The sequence below is a fragment of the Sphaeramia orbicularis genome, chromosome 12, assembly GCF_902148855.1.
Source record: "Sphaeramia orbicularis chromosome 12, fSphaOr1.1, whole genome shotgun sequence".
Lineage (NCBI taxonomy): Eukaryota > Metazoa > Chordata > Actinopteri > Kurtiformes > Apogonidae > Sphaeramia > Sphaeramia orbicularis.
The window spans coordinates 934871-957905 of NC_043968.1; the positions used below are offsets into that span (position 1 = coordinate 934871).

The 23035-nt window shown below is 37.6% G+C and overlaps 1 protein-coding gene across 1 annotated transcript in view; it reads right to left on the reverse strand.

Annotated features, from left to right (window-relative positions):
- Positions 1-20921, reverse strand: part of sh3bp2 (SH3-domain binding protein 2) — a 37742-nt gene extending 16821 nt beyond the window's left edge. The window contains 3 exon segments of the mRNA XM_030149958.1: positions 499-601; positions 860-999; positions 20763-20921. Coding sequence (XP_030005818.1) covers positions 499-601; positions 860-999; positions 20763-20866 — 347 coding nt within the window. The 5' untranslated portion in view covers positions 20867-20921.
- Positions 20922-23035: the final 2114 nt, after the last annotated feature.

Genomic DNA, 23035 nt, shown 5'->3' on the forward strand with positions numbered 1-23035 from the left:
CAGAAAAGAATCAAGAAAATGAACAAAATAATCAAGAAAATCAAAAAAAAAAAAAAGGGGGTCCACAAAATTAACAAAAATAAAATCAAGAAAATGAACAAAATGAAAAACAAATTGGAGAAAAAAATGAACAAAATAATTAACAAAATGAAAAAAATGTGGGGAAACAATTGAACATTGAACAAAATCATGAACAAAATGAAACAAAAGAGGGAAAAAAATTCAATACAATGAACAAAATAATCAACAAAATGAAAAACAAATTGCAGAAAAAAATGAACAAAATGATCAACAAAATGAGAAAAGAAAGAAAAAAATCAACAAAATAATAAAAAAAAAAAAATAGAAAAAATTAACAAAATGAACAAAATAATGAACAAAATGGAAAAAAATTCAACAAAAGGAACAAAATAATGAACAAAACCAAGAAAAAAAATCACAAAACAGAAAATAATTAGGACGGTAAAAATTAATAAGGACGGTGATGCCTTCACTGACCTGTTGTAGCCGTTGAGAGAGAAGGCCCCCTGTGGTGTGGGTGAGGTACTGCTCTTAAAGTAGTACACACAGCCTTTATGGATGATGATGTAGCGGAGCGGCCCTGAAGGAAACACACACTGCAGTTATAGGCTGAACCTTCCACATGTGACCTGAACACTGGACATGAAGTCAGTCACAACAGAAGAACAACTCTGTACTCCTGTGTTATGGAGCTGTGCCACAGGTGCACCCTGGGAATAATATCCATCTTCTTATATGGATGTCCTGGGGGGGGTGTGGTTATAGGTCACATGTTCTGGTTTTACAAAATGCATATATATATATATGTGTGTGTGTGTGTGTGTGTGTGTGTGCGTACATCGGAGTAGGCTGAACTGACTCCCTCCCTTCTTGTGCAGGTACCCGGCCGTAGACACGCCCCCAGGCATGGTCAGCAGGTTCTGGGCCCCGATGGCTCGCATGGGCACGGGCCAGCACAGCTCTGGACACGCCATGGTCCTGGAGGAGGAGAAACACAGCATCAGCGTCACATCCAGGGTGTGTGTGTCCATGTAGAAACACATCCATTCAGGACCGGACCATCTGGACCGGACCATCTGGACCGGACCATCTGGACCACCACAGACCCACACAGACTGGATTTATATTGATGGCACAGATGAAACCCACGCTGTAGGTTGTGACCCAGTTGGACTCAGTGATCAGAGCAGCAGCGATCGACAGGATTCTCTGAGCAGGTGACAAAACCACTGATCCTTTATCCAGAACCAGCAGAAACAACCACCAGAAAAACTATCAAACACTAAGGATATACAAGAAAAGATATATACACAAATAATAATAATAATAATAATAATAATAATAATAATAATAATAATAACTAGAAAAGCACTCGGAGAGCGCAGACCTCCGCCAAGGCAGATCAGTGCCCCCCCCCCCCATCACCACCAAAATGTAATCATTTGTTCCTTGTGCCAGTATCAACATTTCCTGAAATTTTCATCCAAATCTGTCCATAACTTTTTGAGTTATCCTGCACACAGACAGACAGACAAACCAACACCGGCAACAACAGAACCTCCTTGGCAGAACTAATAAAAAGGACACGTTCAGCAGCAGCGAAATTAAGGAAAGAAACTTGATTCAGGAAAACTGGAATCAAAGAATTTTTTTTTGTTGATTTAATTGTTTCAGCTCCATTATCAATATTTCACCATAAAAGCACTGAAATGTATTCTATGGAGTCAGGAAACTGTATCTGACTAAAAACAGCAGTGTGTGAGTAACTTCAAATGAACAAAATAATCAACAAAATGAACAAAAATTAAAACAGAATCAACAAAATAAACAAAATTAACAACAAAACCAAGACAAAAATCAACAAAATGAACAAAAATTTAAAAAGAAAATCATAATCAGATAATTGTTAAAAATCAATTTGAGTCAATTAATCAATTAATCCTTTCATCTCTATAACTGGTCAGTCATATTGTCCAAATATGGTCACTTCCTGCTCCAAAAGGTCAAATCCAACCAACGTGGACCCACTGTGGCGTTTGCGACTTCCTGTTGAGCCACTTGTTGACGGATCGGACGGCGGCGTTCTCCCTCAGAAGGACGACCCCGGACGCCAACGCTGGAAGCAGATCCATGGTCCTGGTCTGGTCCTGGTCTGGTTCTGGTCTGGTTTTGGTCCTGGTCTGGTTTTCAGTGGCTTCACCTGCTCCTCCTCCTCCTCTTCACCATCATCTCTCTCTCTCTCTCTCTCTCTCTTTGTTGATGCCTATCTGTCCCTCCCTCCCTCACACATAAACACTGGATCTGAGATAAAACAGGAAACTTCCAGAGGTTTTTTCTGCCGACGTCGTCAAAACAAACATGTGATGTGTTTAAACTTCTCAGAACAGTCCAGTTTACGCCCAAAGATGAACTGAACTACAATCCCATCAGTAAATAACGTCACTTCTGTTTGAACCGAATGTTTTTTCAGAGTAAAACGAACGTACGACACCAACATTTCATGACAGATTCACATCAGGATCAGGTGTGTTTTTCTGTTTTAATCATTATTTTTGTTTATTTTGTTATTTATTTATTTGTTGTTAATTTTGTTGGTTATTTGATCATGTTTGTTCATGTTTTTGACTCATTTTCCATTTGTTTCAGTCGTTGACTTCATTCATGAATCATTTAGTTCATTATTTGGTTCAATTTCTTCATTTTTGTAAAGTTATGGCTTATTTTGTGGAGTTTTTGTTAATTTTGTTCATTGTTTTTTTATATTATATCCTTTATACATACATATATCATTTTATTTCTTAATGTTAATTATTATTTTTTTGATTTAGTTTATTATCTTGATAGTTTTTGTTCATTTTTGTTTACTTATTACCTCCGCCAAGGAGGTTATGTTTTTGCCAGGGTTTGTTTGTTTGTTTGTCTGTTTGTTTGTTTGTCTGTCCGTTAGTGTGCAACATAACTCAAAAAGTTATGGACAGATTTGGATGAAATTTTCAGGGTTTGTTGGAAATGGGATAAGGAAGAAATGATTAAATTTTGGTGGTGATCGGGGGTGGGGGGGCCCACGGGGGGGGCCACTGATCAGCCTTGGCAGAGGTCTGCGCTCTCCGAGTGCTTCTAGTTGCTTATTTAGTTATTTTAAACAAATTTTCTTCTTTTTTTGGATTATTTGTTCATTTTCTTTCCAAATGTTAAATATCATTTTGTGGATTTTGTTTATTATCTTAATGGTTTTTGTTCATTTTAATCACTGTGTACATTTTTATAAAGTTATTACTTATTTTGTGGAGTTTTTGTTCATTTTCTTCATTGTTTTTTTTAATTTGCTCATTTTCTTTCTTACTGTTAATCATTATTCTGTTTATTTTACTATCTTGACTGTTTTTGTTCATTTGTTTTGTTTAATTATTGCCTATTTAGTATAAGTATAGAATTTTTCTTCATTTTTTTGGATTACTTGTTCTTTTTTTTCTTAATGTTAATCATTATTTTGTTTAGTTTATCTTGATGGTTTTTGTTCATTTTAATCATTTTGCTCATTTTTGTTTACTTATTGCTTATTTAGTTATTATTTTTTATTTTCTTCATTGTTTTTTATATTTGTTCATTTTCTATCTTAATGTTAATCATCATTTTGTTGATTTTGTTTATTATCTTGATGGTTTTCGTTCACTTTAATCATCATTTTGTTCATTTTTGTTTACTTTTTGCTTATATTTTTCTCCACTTTCTTCATTTTTGGTTGATTTACTGATAATTTCTTCATTTTCATTCATATCTGTGTTCATTATTCGGCCCATAATCTCTTTGTTTTGTTTGATTTTGTTGCTTCTCCTCTCCATCCAATCACATAATTTGATCTAAGTACAGATGGAACAGTGAAGCGTCTTTTTGGATCCTCTGTAAATCTGATCAATAATCGGTAAATACATCTGTTGAATAGTTCCAGCTCCAGAAAACACAGTCATGAGGTGAACCTGGGTCAGACTAAAGGAATGTGGCAGATGGGGGGGGGTGTGTTTGCTGAACTGCGACTGTGAACGTCCCTTTACTGCTCATCACACCACAGCCTCTGATAACACCCAAACCTCTGGAGGTCAAAGGTCAGCGGCTGCGCATCGGCCACAGGAGGATTTCCTGTCGCTGATACAGAAACAACATCAGAGTCGTTTGAGCTTTGACAGGGTTTTCCCTTTTCCTTCCACTGAAATCGCACATGCACGAAAAACAAGTCAAGAAAAGGTTGAAACTTATTTATAGTCGACTTTTCCTGGACGGAAACCACCAAACTGTAGCAGGAGAGCATTTATGCATCATTAAAACTATTAAATATTATTAATAATATTAAACATTATTTATAATCTGTCATTACTAATCAATCTATCAATCTATCAATCTATCTGTCTGTCTGTCTGTCTATCTATCTACTGTATCTCTTTCCAAACTGTTTTTTTTTATAGTTCGGGCCATTTTTTTTTTTTTTTTTACATGTTTTTTTTCATAGTTTTGGTCTTTTTTAACATGTGTTTGTCTTATTTTTCCCCATGTTTTTAGTCTTTTTTTTTTGGTGCAGAATTTTTGTCTTTTTTACATGGTTTCTGTTTTTTCAACAGTTTTGTATTTTTATTTATTTAATGTTTTTTTTGACATGGTTTTTGTGGGGGTTTAGGTATCATATTTCTGATCCTGTTTTATTCATCTGGTCATTTCAGTGTTTTGTTTTTTTCACTATTTTGATCATTTTGCAAAGTTTTTTTTAACTTACATTTTGTTAGTAACTGTTCATTTTTGTGTATTTACTGTTTATTTTGTTGATTTTATTTGTTCATTGTTATTATTTTATGTAATGTTGCCCATTATTTGGATCATTTTGTGGCTTATTTTGATTGTCTTTGTTGACACTGATGACTGTTAATTCATTCATTCATTGTTTTGATCATTGTTTATTTTGTTAATTATTTGTTAGGTTAATTTAGTTCATTATTACCATTGTGGTCCCTTTTATTAACTTTTCCACATCTCATTGATTTTGTTGATTATTTTGTTCACTGTTTCTTCATCTATTTCATTATTCTGATAATTTTTTACAAAGTTTTTACTTACATTTTGTTAATAACTGTTCATTTTTGTGTATTTACTGCTTATTTTATTGATTTTATTTGTTAATTTTTTAAAAAAAATTTATGTGATGTTCATTATTTGGATAACTGTATTGCTTATTTCGATTGTTTATTTATTCATTCATCGTTTTGATCGTTGTTTATTTTGTTAATTATTTATGTTAATTTAGTTCATTATTACCATTGTAGTCGCTTTTATGAATTTTTCCACATCTCATTGATTTTATTGATTATTTTATTCACTGTTTCTTCATCTATTTCACTAATTTGCTGATTTTATTTGATATTTGCTTATTTTATTCATTTTTGTTTATTCGTTGCTGTTGTCGGTGACTTTCTTGTCCATTTTTGGTTGATTTATGGATGTTTTTGAATGGAGTCGACTGCATAAAGTGACTGGTATCCATTTCCAGGCCCTCTCAGCCCTTTTTTATTTCCGTTTGTTGTCCTCATACTTGTGTGATTTGTCAGTCAGAGCTGCTGTTTCTCAGGAAGTCCAACACATACCAGAGTCATTCGACAGGTTTCCTCCCTAACTCAGATCTGACTGATTTCAAACCCGTTGCTCTTTCCATGGGATTCAGTACTTTCATTTTTCCGAGCAGCGGCCGTCATTTTTATCAGCTGTAGACGGGAAGCAATTTGGGAACGAGGTGAAATCACAGAGAAAAATGCGAACCCGGACGTCCATTATCCAGGAAGCAGCTTCCTGTTTGAACTCTGACCTACTGGGATTGACTCAGACGCCATCCTCCAACTTTCAGTCCGACCTGGATTTAACAGTTTAGACCAGAGGGGTCTGTTAGTCCAGGTTCCACATTTAGACCAGTATGATCTAAAGTGGGTCAGACCAGTCAAATAAGAACAGAATAACCTGTAAATCATGATGACAAACTTTTCTCTTTGTTTTAGCGCAATACAATACATTACATTATGAAAATATTTACATTTACAAACTATCCCGCAACAATAAAATGTGAATAACCTGAACAAATATGAACAACCTGAAATGTCTGAAGAAAATTCAGCTCAATTTGAACTCTTTTCTTCCTGTTCCTCAGTGTTTAGTGTCTTTGTAGATCTGATCCTGAATGCACATGGACAAATGAGAAGTTGAGGCAGAATATTGTTAAAATTGCACTGATTTTCTTAAGAAATTTCAGTTTTTTCAGGTTATTCACATCTTTTTTGTTTGGATAGTTTATGAAAGTAAGTATTTTCGTAATTAAATGGGGCTTTTTTGCACTAAAACAAAGACAAAATGTGCAGTTGTCATTATTTATAGGTTATTCTGTTATTATTTTACTGGTCTGGCCCACTGCAGATCAAATCGGGCTGAATGTGGAACCTGAAAGAAAATGAGTTTGAGAGCCCTGGCTTAGAACATGTATTTGACCATGTAGAAATGTGCAAAAATAGTTTAGAAATAAATAATTAAATAAGGAAATAATCGGTGAAAATAATACAATTACAGTCACTTTTCAACGACTAGAATTACACATTAAGTCAAAATTGATAAAGCAAAAAGGATGTGAATAACCTGAAAAAAACAGAAATTTCTTAAGAAAAATAAGTGGAATTTTAACAATCTTCTGCCTAAACTTATCATTTCTACATATTTGTTACAGATCAGATCTACAAAAGCACAAAACATTTAATAACAGGCAGAAAATTAATTCAATTACACTGAATTTTCTTTAGACATTTCAGGTTCATATTTGTTGAGGTTATTCACATTTTATTGTTAAAGGATAGTTTGTAAATGTAAACATTTTTATGATTTAATGTTATTTTTTGCACGACAACAAAGAAAAATGTGGGGCTGTCATTATTTATAGGTGATTATTATTATTTTACTTTAGATCATATTGGTCTGTATGTGGAACCTGAGCTAAAACCAGTTCAACACTGACTGTTAATATCATTAGTGTAATTTTTGCACAACTTTACAGATTCATCCTATGGGCCGGATCAGACCCTTTGGTGGGCCGGTTTCAGCCAGTTTTGGCTGGTCCTGGCCCACAGGCCACATGTTTGACCCCCCTGGTCTACGTGAAGGGTTAAGTCCTGGAACAGAGGAGGGTCAGAAGTAGATTTAACAGAATAAGTATTTGTTTAAATCCTGTATCCTGACCTCAGAACCACAACAGACCAGCACCTTAGATCCACCCAGGAACAGGTGTGAATGAAGACCAGTTAAGGACCAGTTAGAGACCAACTAGAGACCAGTTAAAGACCAATTAGAGACCAGTTAAAGACCAATTAAGAACAATTAGAGACCAGTTAAAGACTAATTAAAGACCAATTAAAGACCAGTTAAAGACCAACTAAAGACCAGTTCAAGACCAATTAAAGACCAATTAGACAATAATTAAAGACCAACTAGAGACCAATTTCCTCAAACTGACTGAAACCATTGACTGGTTAACTGGTCTAAAATTAAACAATTAGCAAACACTATCAAAAAACTACAACCATGTGGTTTTAATCTGGTCCGGTCTACTCTAGTCCAGTCCAGTCTAGTCTGGTCTACTCTAGTCCAGTCCAGTCTAGTCTAGTCCAGTCTAGTCTAGTCCAGTTTAAACTGACCTCTAGTCACTGCATACACCATTATTCAACTAAATCTACATAAAATAAATCCTGTTCAGCTTCTTAAATCTGATACTCGGGGGTCTCCCATGGGGATTCTATGGGGCGGCCATGGTAGATGGTAGAGTGGGTTGTCCAATAACTGAAGGGTTGGCGGTTCGAATCCCGCTCAGTCCGTGTGCTGTTGTGTCCTTGGGAAAAGACACTTCACCCTCCTTGCCTCCAGTGCTGCTACTCACACTGGTGGATGAATGTTCGGAGGGGCTGTAGGCGTGAGCTGTCAGCCACGCTTCTGTCCCCAAAACAGCTGTAGATACAGATGTAGTTCACCACCAGCAGAGCCAGAATGTGAGAGGGAATGAATAATGGATCCTCTGTACGCGCTTTGAGTGTGCGTTCATAGAAAAGCTCTATATAAATGTGATCCATTATTATTATACTGAGGAAAAGCTGGGTGGTGTTCCTGCTTCATCCATTCATTCTAGTGCTGTTGGTGTGTCCCAGCAGGGTGGTGTTGGTGTGTACCAGCAGGCTGGTGTTGGTGTGTACCAGCAGGGTGGTGTTAGTCTGTACCAGCAGGGTGGTGTTGGTGTGTACTAGCAGGGTGGTGTTGGTCTGTACCAGCAGGGTGGTGTTGGTCTGTACCAGCAGGGTGGTGTTGGTGTGTACCAGCAGGGTGGTGTTGGTGTGTACCAGCAGGGTGGTGTTAGTCTGTACCAGCAGGGTGGTGTTGGTGTGTCCCAGCAGGGTGGTGTTGGTGTGTACCAGCAGGGTGGTGTTGGTGTGTCCCAGCAGGGTGGTGTTGGTGTGTACCAGCAGGGTGGTGGTGTGTACGGGGTGTTGGTGTGTGTGGGGTGGTGTTAGTCTGTACCAGCAGGGTGGTGTTGGTGTGTACCAGCAGGGTGGTGTTGGTGTGTACCAGCAGGGTGGTGTTGGTGTGTACCAGCAGGGTGGTGTTGGTGTGTACCAGCAGGGTGGTGTTAGTCTGTACCAGCAGGGTGGTGTTGGTGTGTCCCAGCAGGGTGGTGTTGGTGTGTCCCAGCAGGTGCAGTTGGACATGAGTGTGCTGTGGAGTTTCCGTTGTCAGGTTGGAGCAGCTGTCAGGTGTCTGTTAGTGACACATCGTGGTTGAACCTCAGCCTTTTTCTGATTCAAACTGAACAAAAGCTCCAACCACAGAGCAGACGCAGACGTAAAGGTCAGAGGGAAAATGTGGCAGCCACATACCACACACATCCAGGAAACAGAAAAATGATAAAACCATGTCTGTCCGTCTGTCTGTTTCCTGACAGACCTCAACCTTCAGACCATCACTCATCTGTTTTACAGCTGAACATGAACTCAACACACACCAAAGGCTTCATCTGTCAGATACAGTACACACTGGAACTAAACCCTAGAACACGGGTGGGGGTGGGGGTGGGGGGACACATTCAGCCCAATTTAATCTGAAGTGGGCCAGACCAGTCAAATAATAGCATGATAACCAATAAATAATGACAACTCAAGTAGAGTCATGTGAACAAAAAAAAAAATTGGATGTTTACAGACGTTACAACAAGAGAAGAAGAAGAGTTTTAAAAGAAACACGGTGCGGTTTGAGTGGACACACCAGGAAACAGTCATTTTAGAATTTAGTAGGAGATAGAGGAGCTGGGGTGCTGTAAAGGGGGGGGGGGGGGGGGTTAAACATGACAAATTCATGGGGTCCAGCATTTCTGGGGGGTCTATGGAGTGGTGGAGGGGGTCCAGTGGACACAGGTTAGAAGTTGTGAAAATTTCATGTAAGATCCGCTGTTTAATAGAGGTATAGAAGCTGAAAGTAGGATCAGTTTCAGTTTCACTTCACACCAGCGTTAGTTATGGACTGCACCCCCACATATATAACCCCCCCCCCCCCATTATGACAAATCAACAAGACATTGAATTTTATGAAGGGCCCACAATTGCTAGCAGCGTCCCAGCAGAGGGGTAACATAATAATAATGACTATATCTGAAAATCAACACAATGTTTACGTTCGTCACCATGTTCATTGAGTGACTTCTCATGTCGTCTCGCGATAATAAATAACCAAATCATCGCATTTGTGATTTAATGGAAAAACCGTCATTTCGCACTTCTGTTTTGTCGACATTTAGTAAATATCAGTAAAGTTTTGGGCATACTGTATGTCCGATGGAAAAGCCACTAGTGGGTGGTTGTTCGTCTATACGTCAGCCCTGTGATGAACTGGTCATACGTCCAGGCTTTGTCCATAGATAGTCGGAATAGGCTCCGCCCCCACAACCCTCTAAAGCACAGGTGTCAAACATGCGGCCTGGGGGCCAAATCTGGCCCACCAAAGGGGCCAATCCAGCCCGCGGGATGAATTTGTGAAATGCAAAAATTACACTGAAGATATTAACAATGGTGTCAAAATCAGTTTAATTCAGATTCCACACACAGTTCAGTCAGATTTCAAATGGGTCAGAACCAGTAAAATATTATCATAATAACCTATAAATAATGACTACCCCAAATATTCTCTTTGTTTTATTGGTGCAAAAAAGTAAAATTACATGAAAATGTTTACATTACCAAACTATACTTTTATAAAAAATGTGAATAACCTGAACAAATATGAACAAACAGAAATGTCTTAAGAAAAGTAAATGCAATTTGACCAATATTCTGCCTGTTATTAAATATTTTGTGCGACTGTAATGCACACGTGTAAATGATAAACTGATAAACCGAGGCAGAATATTTTTAAAATTATACTTGTTTTTCTTCAGACAATTCAAGTTGTTTGTGTTATTCAGATTTTTAAGGAAACTTTGTAGATGTAAACCTGATCATAATAGAATTTTACTTTTTTTACTGTTATTATTTTACTGGTTCGGCCCATTTCAGATCAAATTGGGCTGAATGTGGAACTGAACTAAAATGAGTTTGCCACCTGTGCTCTAAAGGATAAAGCAGATCAGAAGATGAATGAATGAATTTCCTGCTTTTTGATGAACCAGTGCATGTTGTATGTGGAAACAGCCGAGTTTTGGTTCATGTTGGAGCTGTGCTGCAGCTGCACAGTCCAAAAGCAGACCGCCCTTTAATCCACAACCAAACACTGTGATTATTCTGCACCCAAAAAGGACGCAGAGGCAACAATAAACCCAGCTGTGCCTTCAGCCAACAAACACCACAAGCTTTTTCTGGTTTTCTGAGTATCAAATATAATGAAAAATGTATTTATATTGTTAGTTTAGTCCAAAGAAAACAACAAATATTCACATTTAAGAAGCTTTGACCAGAAAACGCTAGAATTTTTCAACCTAAAGTGATGAGAATTCAACTCAAATGTAATTCCTCATTGTGCTAAACTGACCATTAACCCTCAAACACCCAAACATCCACCTGTACCAAAACCATCTACTAACCTGAACAGTTTAATGACTTCTGATCCACTACTTTTATCAATACATGAACAAGAAATGAACAAAAATGAATAAAGAACTTACAAAATCATAAATAATGACCAAAAGGAAGTAAAAAAAGAATAAGAAGAGCGACAAAATGAACAGAAACAGCCAAAAGTATCAATAAAATAAACAAAAATGAATAATAAATCAACAAAATAATGAAGAACATGAAGAAAATAAGCCACAAACTGAGATAAATTGAAGAAAAAAAAAAAAAGAAAAATTGGCAACAACAACAAAAAAAAACAAACAGAATAAAAAACAAACCAAATAAACAAAAGCAAATAAGAATATTTACAAAATAATAAACATGGAGAAAAAAAGCAAATAAATGAACAAAATAAATGAATAAACAGTTTGACCAGTAAAAGCCATGTAGTCTGATAAACGCAAATATTGTCGATGCTTCTTTTTATGTTCAGTTATTGACACATTTTGCAGAAAAAGTCCCTTTTTACATCAATTTTTTCTGTTTTTGATATAATAACCCTCAACATTAATCTGATATTTTATGAACATCTATGTGGTCAGTGAATTAAATATAAGAAAATACCTGATTTTCACTGAAAAAATGCAGAATACAGAAGATAATGTTAGAATAAATGGAGATAAATGACTTCAGAAAGGTGAAAGAAGTAGAACGTGTCCTTTGGAAAGTGTCCCTTTAAGGGTTCATGTGAGTTTTTTCTCAGAAACACAGAAACAGAAAGCAGCTTCACACACACACGCATGCACGCACGCACACACACACGCACACGCACACACACACACACACGCACACACGCACACACAGCTGCACCCAGCAGGGCCTGTTCCTCTACCTGCGGCTTCAGCTGCACACAAGAAGGCACTTCCTGTGTCCAAACATGGTCAAACAGGAACCACACACTTCAACAACGGCCTCACCAACAGTACACACAGATACATACTTCTCTCTGTAGCACTTTGAGATTCTGCTGAATGAAAAGTGCTTTATAAATGTAAATGTAATATTATTATTACAAAAACACACACACACACAAATACACACACACACAAACACACAAATACACACACAAATGCATGAATGCACAAACACACACAAACAAATACACACACAAATGCATGAATGCACAAACACACACACATACACAACCACATAAACACACAAAAGGACAAATACACACACACACAAATACACATACACAAACACAAAAATGCACAAATACACAGATGCACAAACACACACACAAACGCATGAATGCACAAATGCACAAACACACACACACAAACACATGAATACACACACACAAATGCACAAACGCATGAATGCACAAACGCATACACATACGCAAACACATAAATACACAAACACACACACAAATGCACAAATGCACAAATGCACAAACACATAAATACACACACACACACACACAAATACACATACACACAAACACAAAAATGCACAAATACACAGATGCACAAACACACGAATACACACACAAATGCACGAACACACAAATGCAAAAATACACACACACAATCACACACACACACACACACACACAAATGCACAATCACAAACACACAAATACACTAATACACAAATATACCAACACACACACACAAACACACACACACACAAACACACACACACACACACACACACACACACACAGCTTCTGCTTCAACACTAGGTTTCATTTGTTTCGTTCAAACCTTCAGTCAGTCGCGGTCGGTGACAGAAGATGGAACGAAAAGGCAGGAAGATGTGATTTACTGTAACTACAAGCCCCTCCCCCTCCCCTCCCCCTCTGCCCCCTTCAACCCCCCGACATGGGTTTGAAAATGAGATCCTGTTTCCTGTAAACTCTTGGTCCTGACTTTGTCGTCTCCACTGTCAATCGAAAGCCTTAAATCTTGAACAGAAACGTTCCTCAGTCTGATGTACTTTGAAAAGTGCTACATAAAACTGATGTATTATTATTATTATTATTATTATTATTATTATGTTTCAGAGCAGATGAACTGAAGCCTGCTCCACTCGAACCTTCACTCATTGGATTTCATGCTTTCTTCTTGTTTCGTTGTTTACATCTTGTTGCACCTTTTGACACAACCTTCTGGTGTCTGGGTGAGCGCATTATGCACACCTTACACTTCCTGTTATTAAAGGTCATAGTATTAGTTTTAGGTCAGAATTGGTTTCCAGTCCGTTACATTTATTAATCTAACATCCTTCCTGTCTCTGCTTTACTTTGTCTGAAAGTGGATTAAAACATCCTTATCTCATGGTTGACAGCTACACAACGAAGTGTGAAAACACAATGAAATAATTACAAATGAAAAGTGTTTTAACCCTCTGGTATCCAGGTGAGCACATTATGCACACTCTGCACTTCCTGCTATTAAAGGTTGTATTATTTTTATTTGTTTTAGCTCAGAATTCAAAAGTTGTTCATTTTTACACGATTTTGTAAATTCTGATCCATCCACTAAAACCATCCCATAATAAACAGTGTGTAATTCCTACACTAACACCCTTCTACCAAGTGAGTACAAAATGCACACTGACACATTGAACATTTGACCTAGAACCAAAAACCCCTTCTTCAAACCCATCGTTTCTCCTTGGCTTTTGGAACCATGTCAGATGTTTGAAGGTACTATCTGTATTCTGCTGTTTTTATTTGGTACTGGTTTATTGTTCTTATTTATCTATTTATTTTATTTATGTATTTCTTTTGTTGTTTTTAACTGTATGGCTTTTTATGTTTTTTTGTAATCTATTCTTGTATTTTATTCTTTTATTTTGGTTTTATTTATTCTTCTGTACAGCACTGTTTTCTTTTTTGCACAGTTTCTATGTCTTTTAAATCTTTTCTGTATTTTATTCTTCTATTTTGGTTTTAATTCTTCTTCTGTACAGCACTTTGGTCGTTTTTGAAGTGCTTTATAAATAAAGTTGGACTGAAAAGAAAAAAAAAAAAATGCGTATGAACCAATATCAGTGTTAATCAGTGACATATAACAGGATGGAAAAAAACAACAAAAAAACCCAACAAATTGTATGTAGAATATTGATGAATATAAAAAGTATGGTTTGTTCACATTACAAACATAGAATTTAAAGGGTTTAAAAATATGACAGTTATTGATCTTCCAGAGGGTCAGTTGGAAAGTTCCCTAAGCTATGGTCCCCCTTCATTTTGTAGTCTGACAGGCTCAACACCCCCCATAGCGTCATATACCCTGAACACCTGAAAGTGTCCTTTATTTAATTTACCCATACCATGATTTAGATTATTGTGCCCCCCCCCCCCTTTTGTTTTTTTTTTTTGTTTTGCTTCATGTTTGTGGTAGTTTGTATGTTTGTGGGAAGAGTGGGAGGGAGGGGATTTGGTTGGTTAAACTAAGAAAAACAATTCAAGATACTGTATCTAAAATGCATTATATATGGTTTTTCCTTTCTTGAATAACATCTATCTATCTATCTATCTATCTATCTATCTATCTATCTATCTATCTATCTATCTATCTATCTATCTATCTATCTATCTATCTATCTATCTATCTATCTATCTATCTATCTATCTATCTATCTATCTGCAGTATATATGACAGTTATTGAATATTTGGTATTTTTGATGATGGCTCAAGTTGATGAAATACAAAAAAAATTGTGAAAAAAGTTCTAAACAAACTGTACAAAAAACATGTTGACATTAGTACAACAGTGCAGATTATGGGCTGTTGGTGGTTCTGAAGAACGTCTATGGGTCGGATACCAGAGGGTTAAGGATGTGCACAGATGCAACAGAAAACTATCAATAACTCCCCTCCAGTGTGTTCCAACTAAAGTAACCAGCAGCTTCTGACAATAAAAGTAATCTTTTCATGTGCTTCTGAGTAAATGAGTCTAGTCTTTTAAATGCACTTTTTTGATTTTAATGTCTTGCTTCATTCTATTTTAATTTTAATGATAATTCTAATGTAAGATTTTAATATCATTAATGTCCTTCTTTTATTCTGTGAATGCATTTTAAAATCCTGGTTTATCTCTCGTGATTTTAATGTTTTTTTTTCCTTTTTTTGCTTTAATGGCGGCTGTGGCTCAGTTGGAAGAGCGGGTCGTCCAGTGACCAAAGGATCGGCGGTTTGAATCCTGGCTCCACATGTCGAAGTGTCCTTGGGCAAGACCCTGAACCCTAAACCCCTCCCAGTAGAGCCTGGCAGTGCCTTGTATGGCAGCAGCCGCCTGCTGGTGTGGATGTGAGGAGCTGTAAAGCGCTTTGGGCACCACGAAGGCGTAGAAAATGCACTATATAAGTTCAATTTATTTACCGTCATTTCAATGTCTCTTTTTTCTGTGACCTTTTCTTTTTTCATTCTTTTTTCTTTGAGTTACCCTGTGGATGAATAGTGCTACACAAATAAACAGACCTGAGAGACATTGGAGGTAAAATGGAAGTCAGAGTTGTGAGTGGAGTCAGAGCAGCGCCTCCAGACCAGGGTGGAGGTCTGAGGCTCCACACACTGAACGACTGGAACCCTCTGTGTGTGTGTCAGGTCTAACACCAGTCGACTGTGTGGTTCCATTACGTCACTGGGTTTCATTCACATTCACAGCCTCATCCTCACCTTCCCCTTTTTGTTTCTTTCGCCTCAGTTTGATTCTGCTTTCTACAAATGCTTCTCTGTCGCTGCAAACGTATTTTCCTGTATTAACATCCTCACAAGGTTTTTTTTTTTTTTTTTTTAACCTCATCACTTGTTTCCTGTGTGATCTGACCAATGAGGAGTCATTGCAGATGCTGTCATTACTGTAACTGTAAACTGAGCTCGTCCTGCAGCTGTTTTGTACACTTTTTTAACTGAATTCACCTCCTCCCGCTGCACTGCCTCTTTAATTTTCCTTCATATGTTTTGCTGTTTTATCTTTTGATGCCACTTCCTTCTTTTTCCTCTTCGTTCTTCTGATTCTAAGACACATTTTCTGTTCTATTTCCTTCATGGATGTCATCTATGTGTGAAATGTTTCAGAATAAACCTGCCGTTTCTGTCGTGTGGGTGTTTGGTTCTAAAGAAGCGTTACTCAGGTTTATTTACAGACAGTTTCATGTCCGCTGAAAGTCGTCAAGACGCCACCACTGTTAGCATGTGTTGTGAGAAAATGCAAATGCAGATGCATTCATGCCTGAATTCTATAGAGGAACAAATGCAAAGCAGAGCTGTTTTCGGGGAAGATAAGGCTTTTATACATAAAACTGCAGCAGAAGTGATGAGGACTGAGTGAACTCTGGTTTGTTTTCTTGGATTGTACGATTAGACACTGGGACAGAATAAGCAGCTAAAACTGCAAACACAGCACTTTTTAGGGACTTTTCTGAAAATATGAGCCAATCAAGGGCAGCTAGCGGACAGGGAATCATTCATCTTGGTTCAACTGGACTGGTTTTCGCTCTAGTTGAACCTAGAAGAAGAAGAACAATGACCTGGACAAATGAGAACCTACAAAGACAACAGAGAACAAGTGTTCAGAGAACGCAAACCTCCGCCATCACCCTGAAGGTGTGCATGTGTGGATCGACTCTTTCTGTTTAAATTCAACAGTTTCCAGGTTGTTCCATACAGCAGAAACAGTTGAAGCTTGGTACCAGTCATGTGTCTGTCCAATTAGATTCAATTCACATCAATATTTGTTGAGTTCTAATTTTAAATGTGTGGTAAATGGGATTTTCAATGTTCAATGTAAATGTCCACAGAGTCCACATTCCACAGTGGATGTGGACAATTTAGTTCCAGATACAAGATACTGTTCTAAGCTACAGGTGGATCAAATTGGAGGCTAATCGGAGTCATTTTGAATTTTTTATGAATTTTCCAAAACGTCTCAATGATGACAGATGGAAAATTGTGGATGTTGTGACCTTGCTGTGACCTTGAACTTTGGCCTACTTGGCCCAAAATTTAATGGGTTGGTCCCAGGGCCTAGGCCTATCTGTGGGGAAGATTTGGGAAAGATGGTCGGAATAGTTTTCACGTAAAGTTGCTAACAATCAATCAAACAAACAAACAAACAAACAAACAAACAAACAAACAAACACACAAAGCAAAGTGACCACAATACCTCCTGGAGGAGGTAATCATGCATTTCTTGGTTTTAAGTGACATTTGAGTTGATCTTCCATAATTCTCCTGAAGAAGCCAATCAGTTCAAGCAGGGGTTTCTCAGCCTTTTTTGAACCACGCCCCACTAACGGCATCATGAGCCTACTGGCACCCCCCCATGCCCGAAAAAAAATTTGTGGGGCCAGACGTAATCCGAAAAGTAACGGACCTGTATGAGGAGGACGTGGTGGGTTACATAGCTCTGTCAATAAAGCAGTGGGAAAGTGAAAGTGACCCCCCCCCCCCCCCCCGACCTTATTATTGACTACCTGCTGCCCCCCAAAAACTAATTTGTGACAAAGGGCTGGCATGTGCCAAATGACCCCCCTCCAGGGAGTTAAAGAACATCACCACCATGTACGATGTTACCGTTGGTTTGTTCTCATTGGAAAACACCATGGTGTAGAGTAGGGGTCTCAAACATGCGTCCCCCCCCAAAGGCTCCAATCCGGCCCCTGGGATGAATTTACTAAGTGTAAAAATTCCACAGTCCAGGCTGTGGAACTCATTTTAGTTCAGGTTCCACATACAGACCAATATGATCTACAGTTAAATAATAACAGCAGAAGAACCCACAAAAAAGAATGACTGCACATTTACTACTGGGTTGAGGTGAAAGAAATAATATTACACAATGCCTATAAATAATGACAACTTCAAATTTTTGTCTTTGTTTTAGTGCAAAAAAATAACATTAAATTATGAAAATATTTACATTTACAAACTATCCTGTAACAATAAAATGTGAATAACCTGAACAAATATGACCAACCTGAAATGTCTAAAGAAAATTCAGCCCAATTTGAACTCTTTTCTGTCTGTTCCTCAGTGTTTAGTGTCTTTGTAGATCTGATCCAGAATGCACACGGACAAATGACAAGTTGAGGCAGAATATTGTTAAAATTGCACTTATTTTTCAGGTTATTCACATCTTTTTTTTGTTTGGATAGTTTATAACTGTGAGTATTTTCATAATTTAATGTTTTGGTTTTTTTGGATTTTTTTTGCACTAAAACAAAGACAAAAGTTTGGAGTCGTCATTATTTCTAGGTTATTCTGTTATTATTTTATTGGTTTGGCCCACTGCAGATCAAATTGGGCTGAATGTGGAACCTGAAAGAAAATGAGTTTGAGAGCCCTGATGTAGAGCTTATAAAAATTTGCAAGAGTTATTTTAATAAATACTTAAGAGATTTCTTCAACTCTTTAAAACCTGACGCATCAGCGCTGACACACCCTGTGGATATTCAGTTTGGATGGACGGAACTCTTATCTTTCACTGTTTGTGCGATTGGAAAAATTCCAACAGTTCCTGAAACCTGAGATGTTACGCTTTATAGGTTTCATCGGGTCATTACAGTAATTTCCTTCAGGCCTGTACTAAACACTGCAGAAGAAGCCGTTTAAGCAGAATTATAACATGTAGTAAATTGTAAATGATTGCTAGATTTTGAAAGATCTGGAAAAGACAAGTGGTCACTTGCACCATATTTTCTAACCTTTCAGTTCGTCAGAATAAGAAAAGAAGTCCAGACGGACCATTTTAGGTTTAGGGTTTAAAGGGTTAAATAAATAAGAACAAACAGGAGATATGTGAAGGTACTGCATCAGCTGTTGGTCCACAAACTCACAATATTTGCACCCACACTATTCGTATGGGTTTGCATGTGTTCTGTTTTGACTGTTTTCTTCTTGCCATTACAGCTGAAACCATTGTGTGGTTGATATTAGATTCAGATTTATTAATTGTCATTCAATAAAAACATCCCAGATGCTGTTACAGAATGAAATAGCAAAATGCACAGCACGAAATAAAACACAGAAAAAAACTGTAAAAACTCCAACTAAAAACAACAGCCACATATATGATAAAATATTAAAAACTGCACTCAAATAAATAAATAAATTAAGTTAGTAAAGGTAATAAATAAATAAATAAATAAATATTGCACGATGGAGGGGTCACTATTGCACCTATTATTGCACGATTCTGAATTGCACTGCACCCCCTCAACTTTTATTAAGCAGTCTTATTGGCTGCTGGATAAAAACTATTTAAAAATCTGTTAGTTTTGCACCTCAGGCTCCGGAAGCGTTTCCCTGAGGGCAGGAGGGATGCACAGCTAACTACTGGCACTGATAATTATCAGCTATTGTATTCAAAATTACTAATATCTCCCAAAATATTGGTCCTGTCAACTTACTGTTTTTGTGAGTCTGTTCTTTGATCAAAAATCTATAAGTATGACAAACTGTAGCAGTCAGCTGTGTACGGAGTTAGTGTGATTCCAGACACACACACACCACACACACAACACACACACACACACACACACACAGAGGCCACTTGGCTTTGATAACAGATTTTTACCAGTTCTGATCAAAGTTACAATAGTTTTGGATTTTTCATTCTAGTTTAGTTTTATTTAGTTTTGACTTTTTTTCTCTAATTCAGTTCATTTTAATTCATTTTTAGAGCAGGTTTGCTAGTTTTTATTAGTTTTCATTTTTGTCTAAATGCTTAGTTTTAGTTTAGTTTTAGTTTTATTGTCTCTTTTCTCTTTGTTTCCATTGTATTTAAATAAATCCCAGACAGGACTCTGCTGCTTTCTCCCAACTTTAGTCCTGCATGTTTCCAGGTAGAGTGGGGACAAGAAGACGACTGGAAACCACAAGTGAACACAAGTGACGGACAGTTAAATATCGTATGGTGCTGCTAGCTAAAATTGCTAGAGTGAAACAAATTGTTTTCATATCAATCCGACATTGACAAAGACAAAAACGAAGGGAATTTTATCCATAAGTTTTTATATGTTTTAGTTAGTTTTGTAAACACACAATACAGTTTCAGTTAGTTATCTTTTTTCTTTTAATGATAGTTTTATTTATTTCAGTTAACAAAAATGTGTTTTCAATTCTAATTCTCGTCATTTCGTTAGTTTTCGTTAACGATAATAACCTTGGTTCTGATCCACTTTAGCTCATATTGGTCTGAAAGTGGAACCTGAACTAAACTGATTTTAACACCACTAATTGTTAATATATTCAGTGTAATTTTTGCATTTCACACATTCATCCCACAGCCCGGACTGGACCCTTACGCGGACCGGTTTTGGCCCACAGACCATATATTGACACCTCTGGTCTAAATATGAATAAAAAACATCTCACCCGACCAAACCACACCTGGTGTCTTTCATAAAGGTTTTTATCAGAGAGCAGTGAGTCGTCTGCAAACAATTAATATTTATATTCAAAGTCAAACAGCATATTTGCTGTTTTAGACTTCCGGTGACTTATGAAAGAAAACAGGTGGAACTGAAGGTGATTCTCTGAAACGTCCCTCAAAACCAAAAAAAACCCCTAAAATCCACCGCAAAGTGAGAGGAAGTGCCCCAGAAGTCGTGGGTGCAGGACTTACATGACGTCCCTCTGGTCCAGAACACACATCCTGACGCTGGGTTTGATGCTCCGGCTGGTGGGTTTCTTCTTCTTCACGGACGGTGCAGACATGTCAGCAGACATGACGGCCAAACAGGACCATGTACCACCATACTTTAGAACCCGGTGGAGCGACGGGGCGCGAAGACGGGGCGTAGAGTTGGTCAGATGGACGAACAGACGAACAACAGTCAGACGATGGGAAAATCAAGTCGACAAAGACAAAGAAGGTGTTCGGACTTGAAGATGAAATGCAGTCCAGATGCAGACGGACGCAGAACAATCGCCTCGTCGTGAAGGAAGTGTGTGGTGGGTCTGAAGTCCTGATACTCCGCCGCTCACTTCCTGGAGGGGCCCTGGCCTCTCATTGGCCGACCGGCTTCCACGTGTTCCTTCCTGCTTCCTGAGCGCTGCGACATGGACTGGCTGCTGGATACGAGCTCCACCTCCCATTTTCACACACATGGACAAGACGGCCACAGACTGAGAAAGAAGTCTGGGGACTTTCCAGCCCCTCGAGCTGGAACAACAGAGGTCAGACACACCAACGCCTACGAAGCCAACCTGCTCCTCTGAAAACCAACCTCCATGACAGCGTCCAATGAAAAGAGGCAAACAACTGTCCCATGAACCCTAAGAACACAGGACCAATGTCCCTGTGTCTGGGGGATTACTATTATTTTTTAATTAGTCTTGGGTGTGTCAAACATGAGCCCAGGGGTGTCAAACATAAGGCATGTGGGCCAAAACTGGCCCACCAAAGGGTTCAATCTGGCCCGTAGGAGGAATTTGTGAAAATTTGTAAGGTACCTCAAGTTTTTGTTCATTTTTTGCAGGTTTTGTTTTGTTTTTTGTTAATTTGATCATATTTGTTTGCTTTTGTTTTTTTTGTTCTTTTTTTTTTATTTCTGCTCATTATATTCACATTTGTACAAGTTTCTCATTGTTCTTCGTTCTTACCTCCACTAGGAGGTATTGTGGTCACTTGCTTTGTGTGTTTGTTTGTTTGTTTGTTAGCAACTTTACGGGAAAACTCTTCCACCCATCTTTCCCAAATCTTCCCCACAGATAGGCCTAGGCCCTGAGACCAACCCAGTACATTTTGGTCCCAGTAGGCCAAAGTTCAAGGTCACAGCAAGGTCACAACATCTACAATTTTCCATCTGTCATCATTGAGCAATTTTTGAAAATTCATAAAAATTCAAAACGACTCCAATTGGATCCACCCATACCTTAGAACAATATCTTGTATCTGGCACAAAAGTGTCCACATCCACTGTAGAATGTGGACTCTGTGGACATTTACATTTACATTGAAAATCCCATTTACCACACATTTAAAATCAGAACTCACAAATATTGATGTGAATTGAATCTATATATTTGACATACACCTGACTGGTACCAAGCTTCAGCTGTTTCTGCTGTATGGAACAACCTGGAAACTGTTGAATTTAAACAGAAATAGTCGATCCACACATGCACACCGTTCAGGGTGCTTGGCGGAGGTTTGCGTTCTCTGAACACTTGTTTTGTTTATATTTGTTGTTTTTTGTTATTTTTTCTGTTAACTGGAATTGTGTTCCTCAAATTTCTCCAAATTTACTGAATGTTTTGTGTATTTGTAGATCCACTGTGATGTGTAAGTTGTAATGCACATGTGTAAATGATAAACTGCAGCGGAATTTTATTAAAATTACATTTATTTATTTCAGGTTGTTCCTGTTATTCACATTTTTATAAAGGACAGTTTGAAGATGTAAACATTTTCATAATGTAATTTTACTTCTTTCACTCATTTATAGATTATTATTCTATTATTTTATTGGCCTGGCCCTCTTCAGATCACGTGTATGTGGTCCCTGACCTAAAAGCAGTTCCACACCCCTGCATTAGCCAAATACTGACTTTGGTGCATTATTCATTTTTTGTAACATTACATTTAACATTTACTCCCCTCTTGAGTCATTCAGGATAAAAATGTCCACTTCAAAAAACTGCTGTAAAAGTCATAATTTAACAAAATAATGTGCTTTTATGTGATTGAAGTGGTAATAGTTTGAAAATAAATAAATAATCTAAACTAATCTAATCTATAAACAAGTGGTGCCAGGCACAACAAACCCCGCCACTCGTTTCCCATTTCACCCCATGATAAGTAAAGGGGAAGATTTTCAGAAATCATTAAAAAGGTGAACTTTTACCTACTTTTCCCAAAATTTATGACGTCTATTCTGGGTCACTGGCAATCTA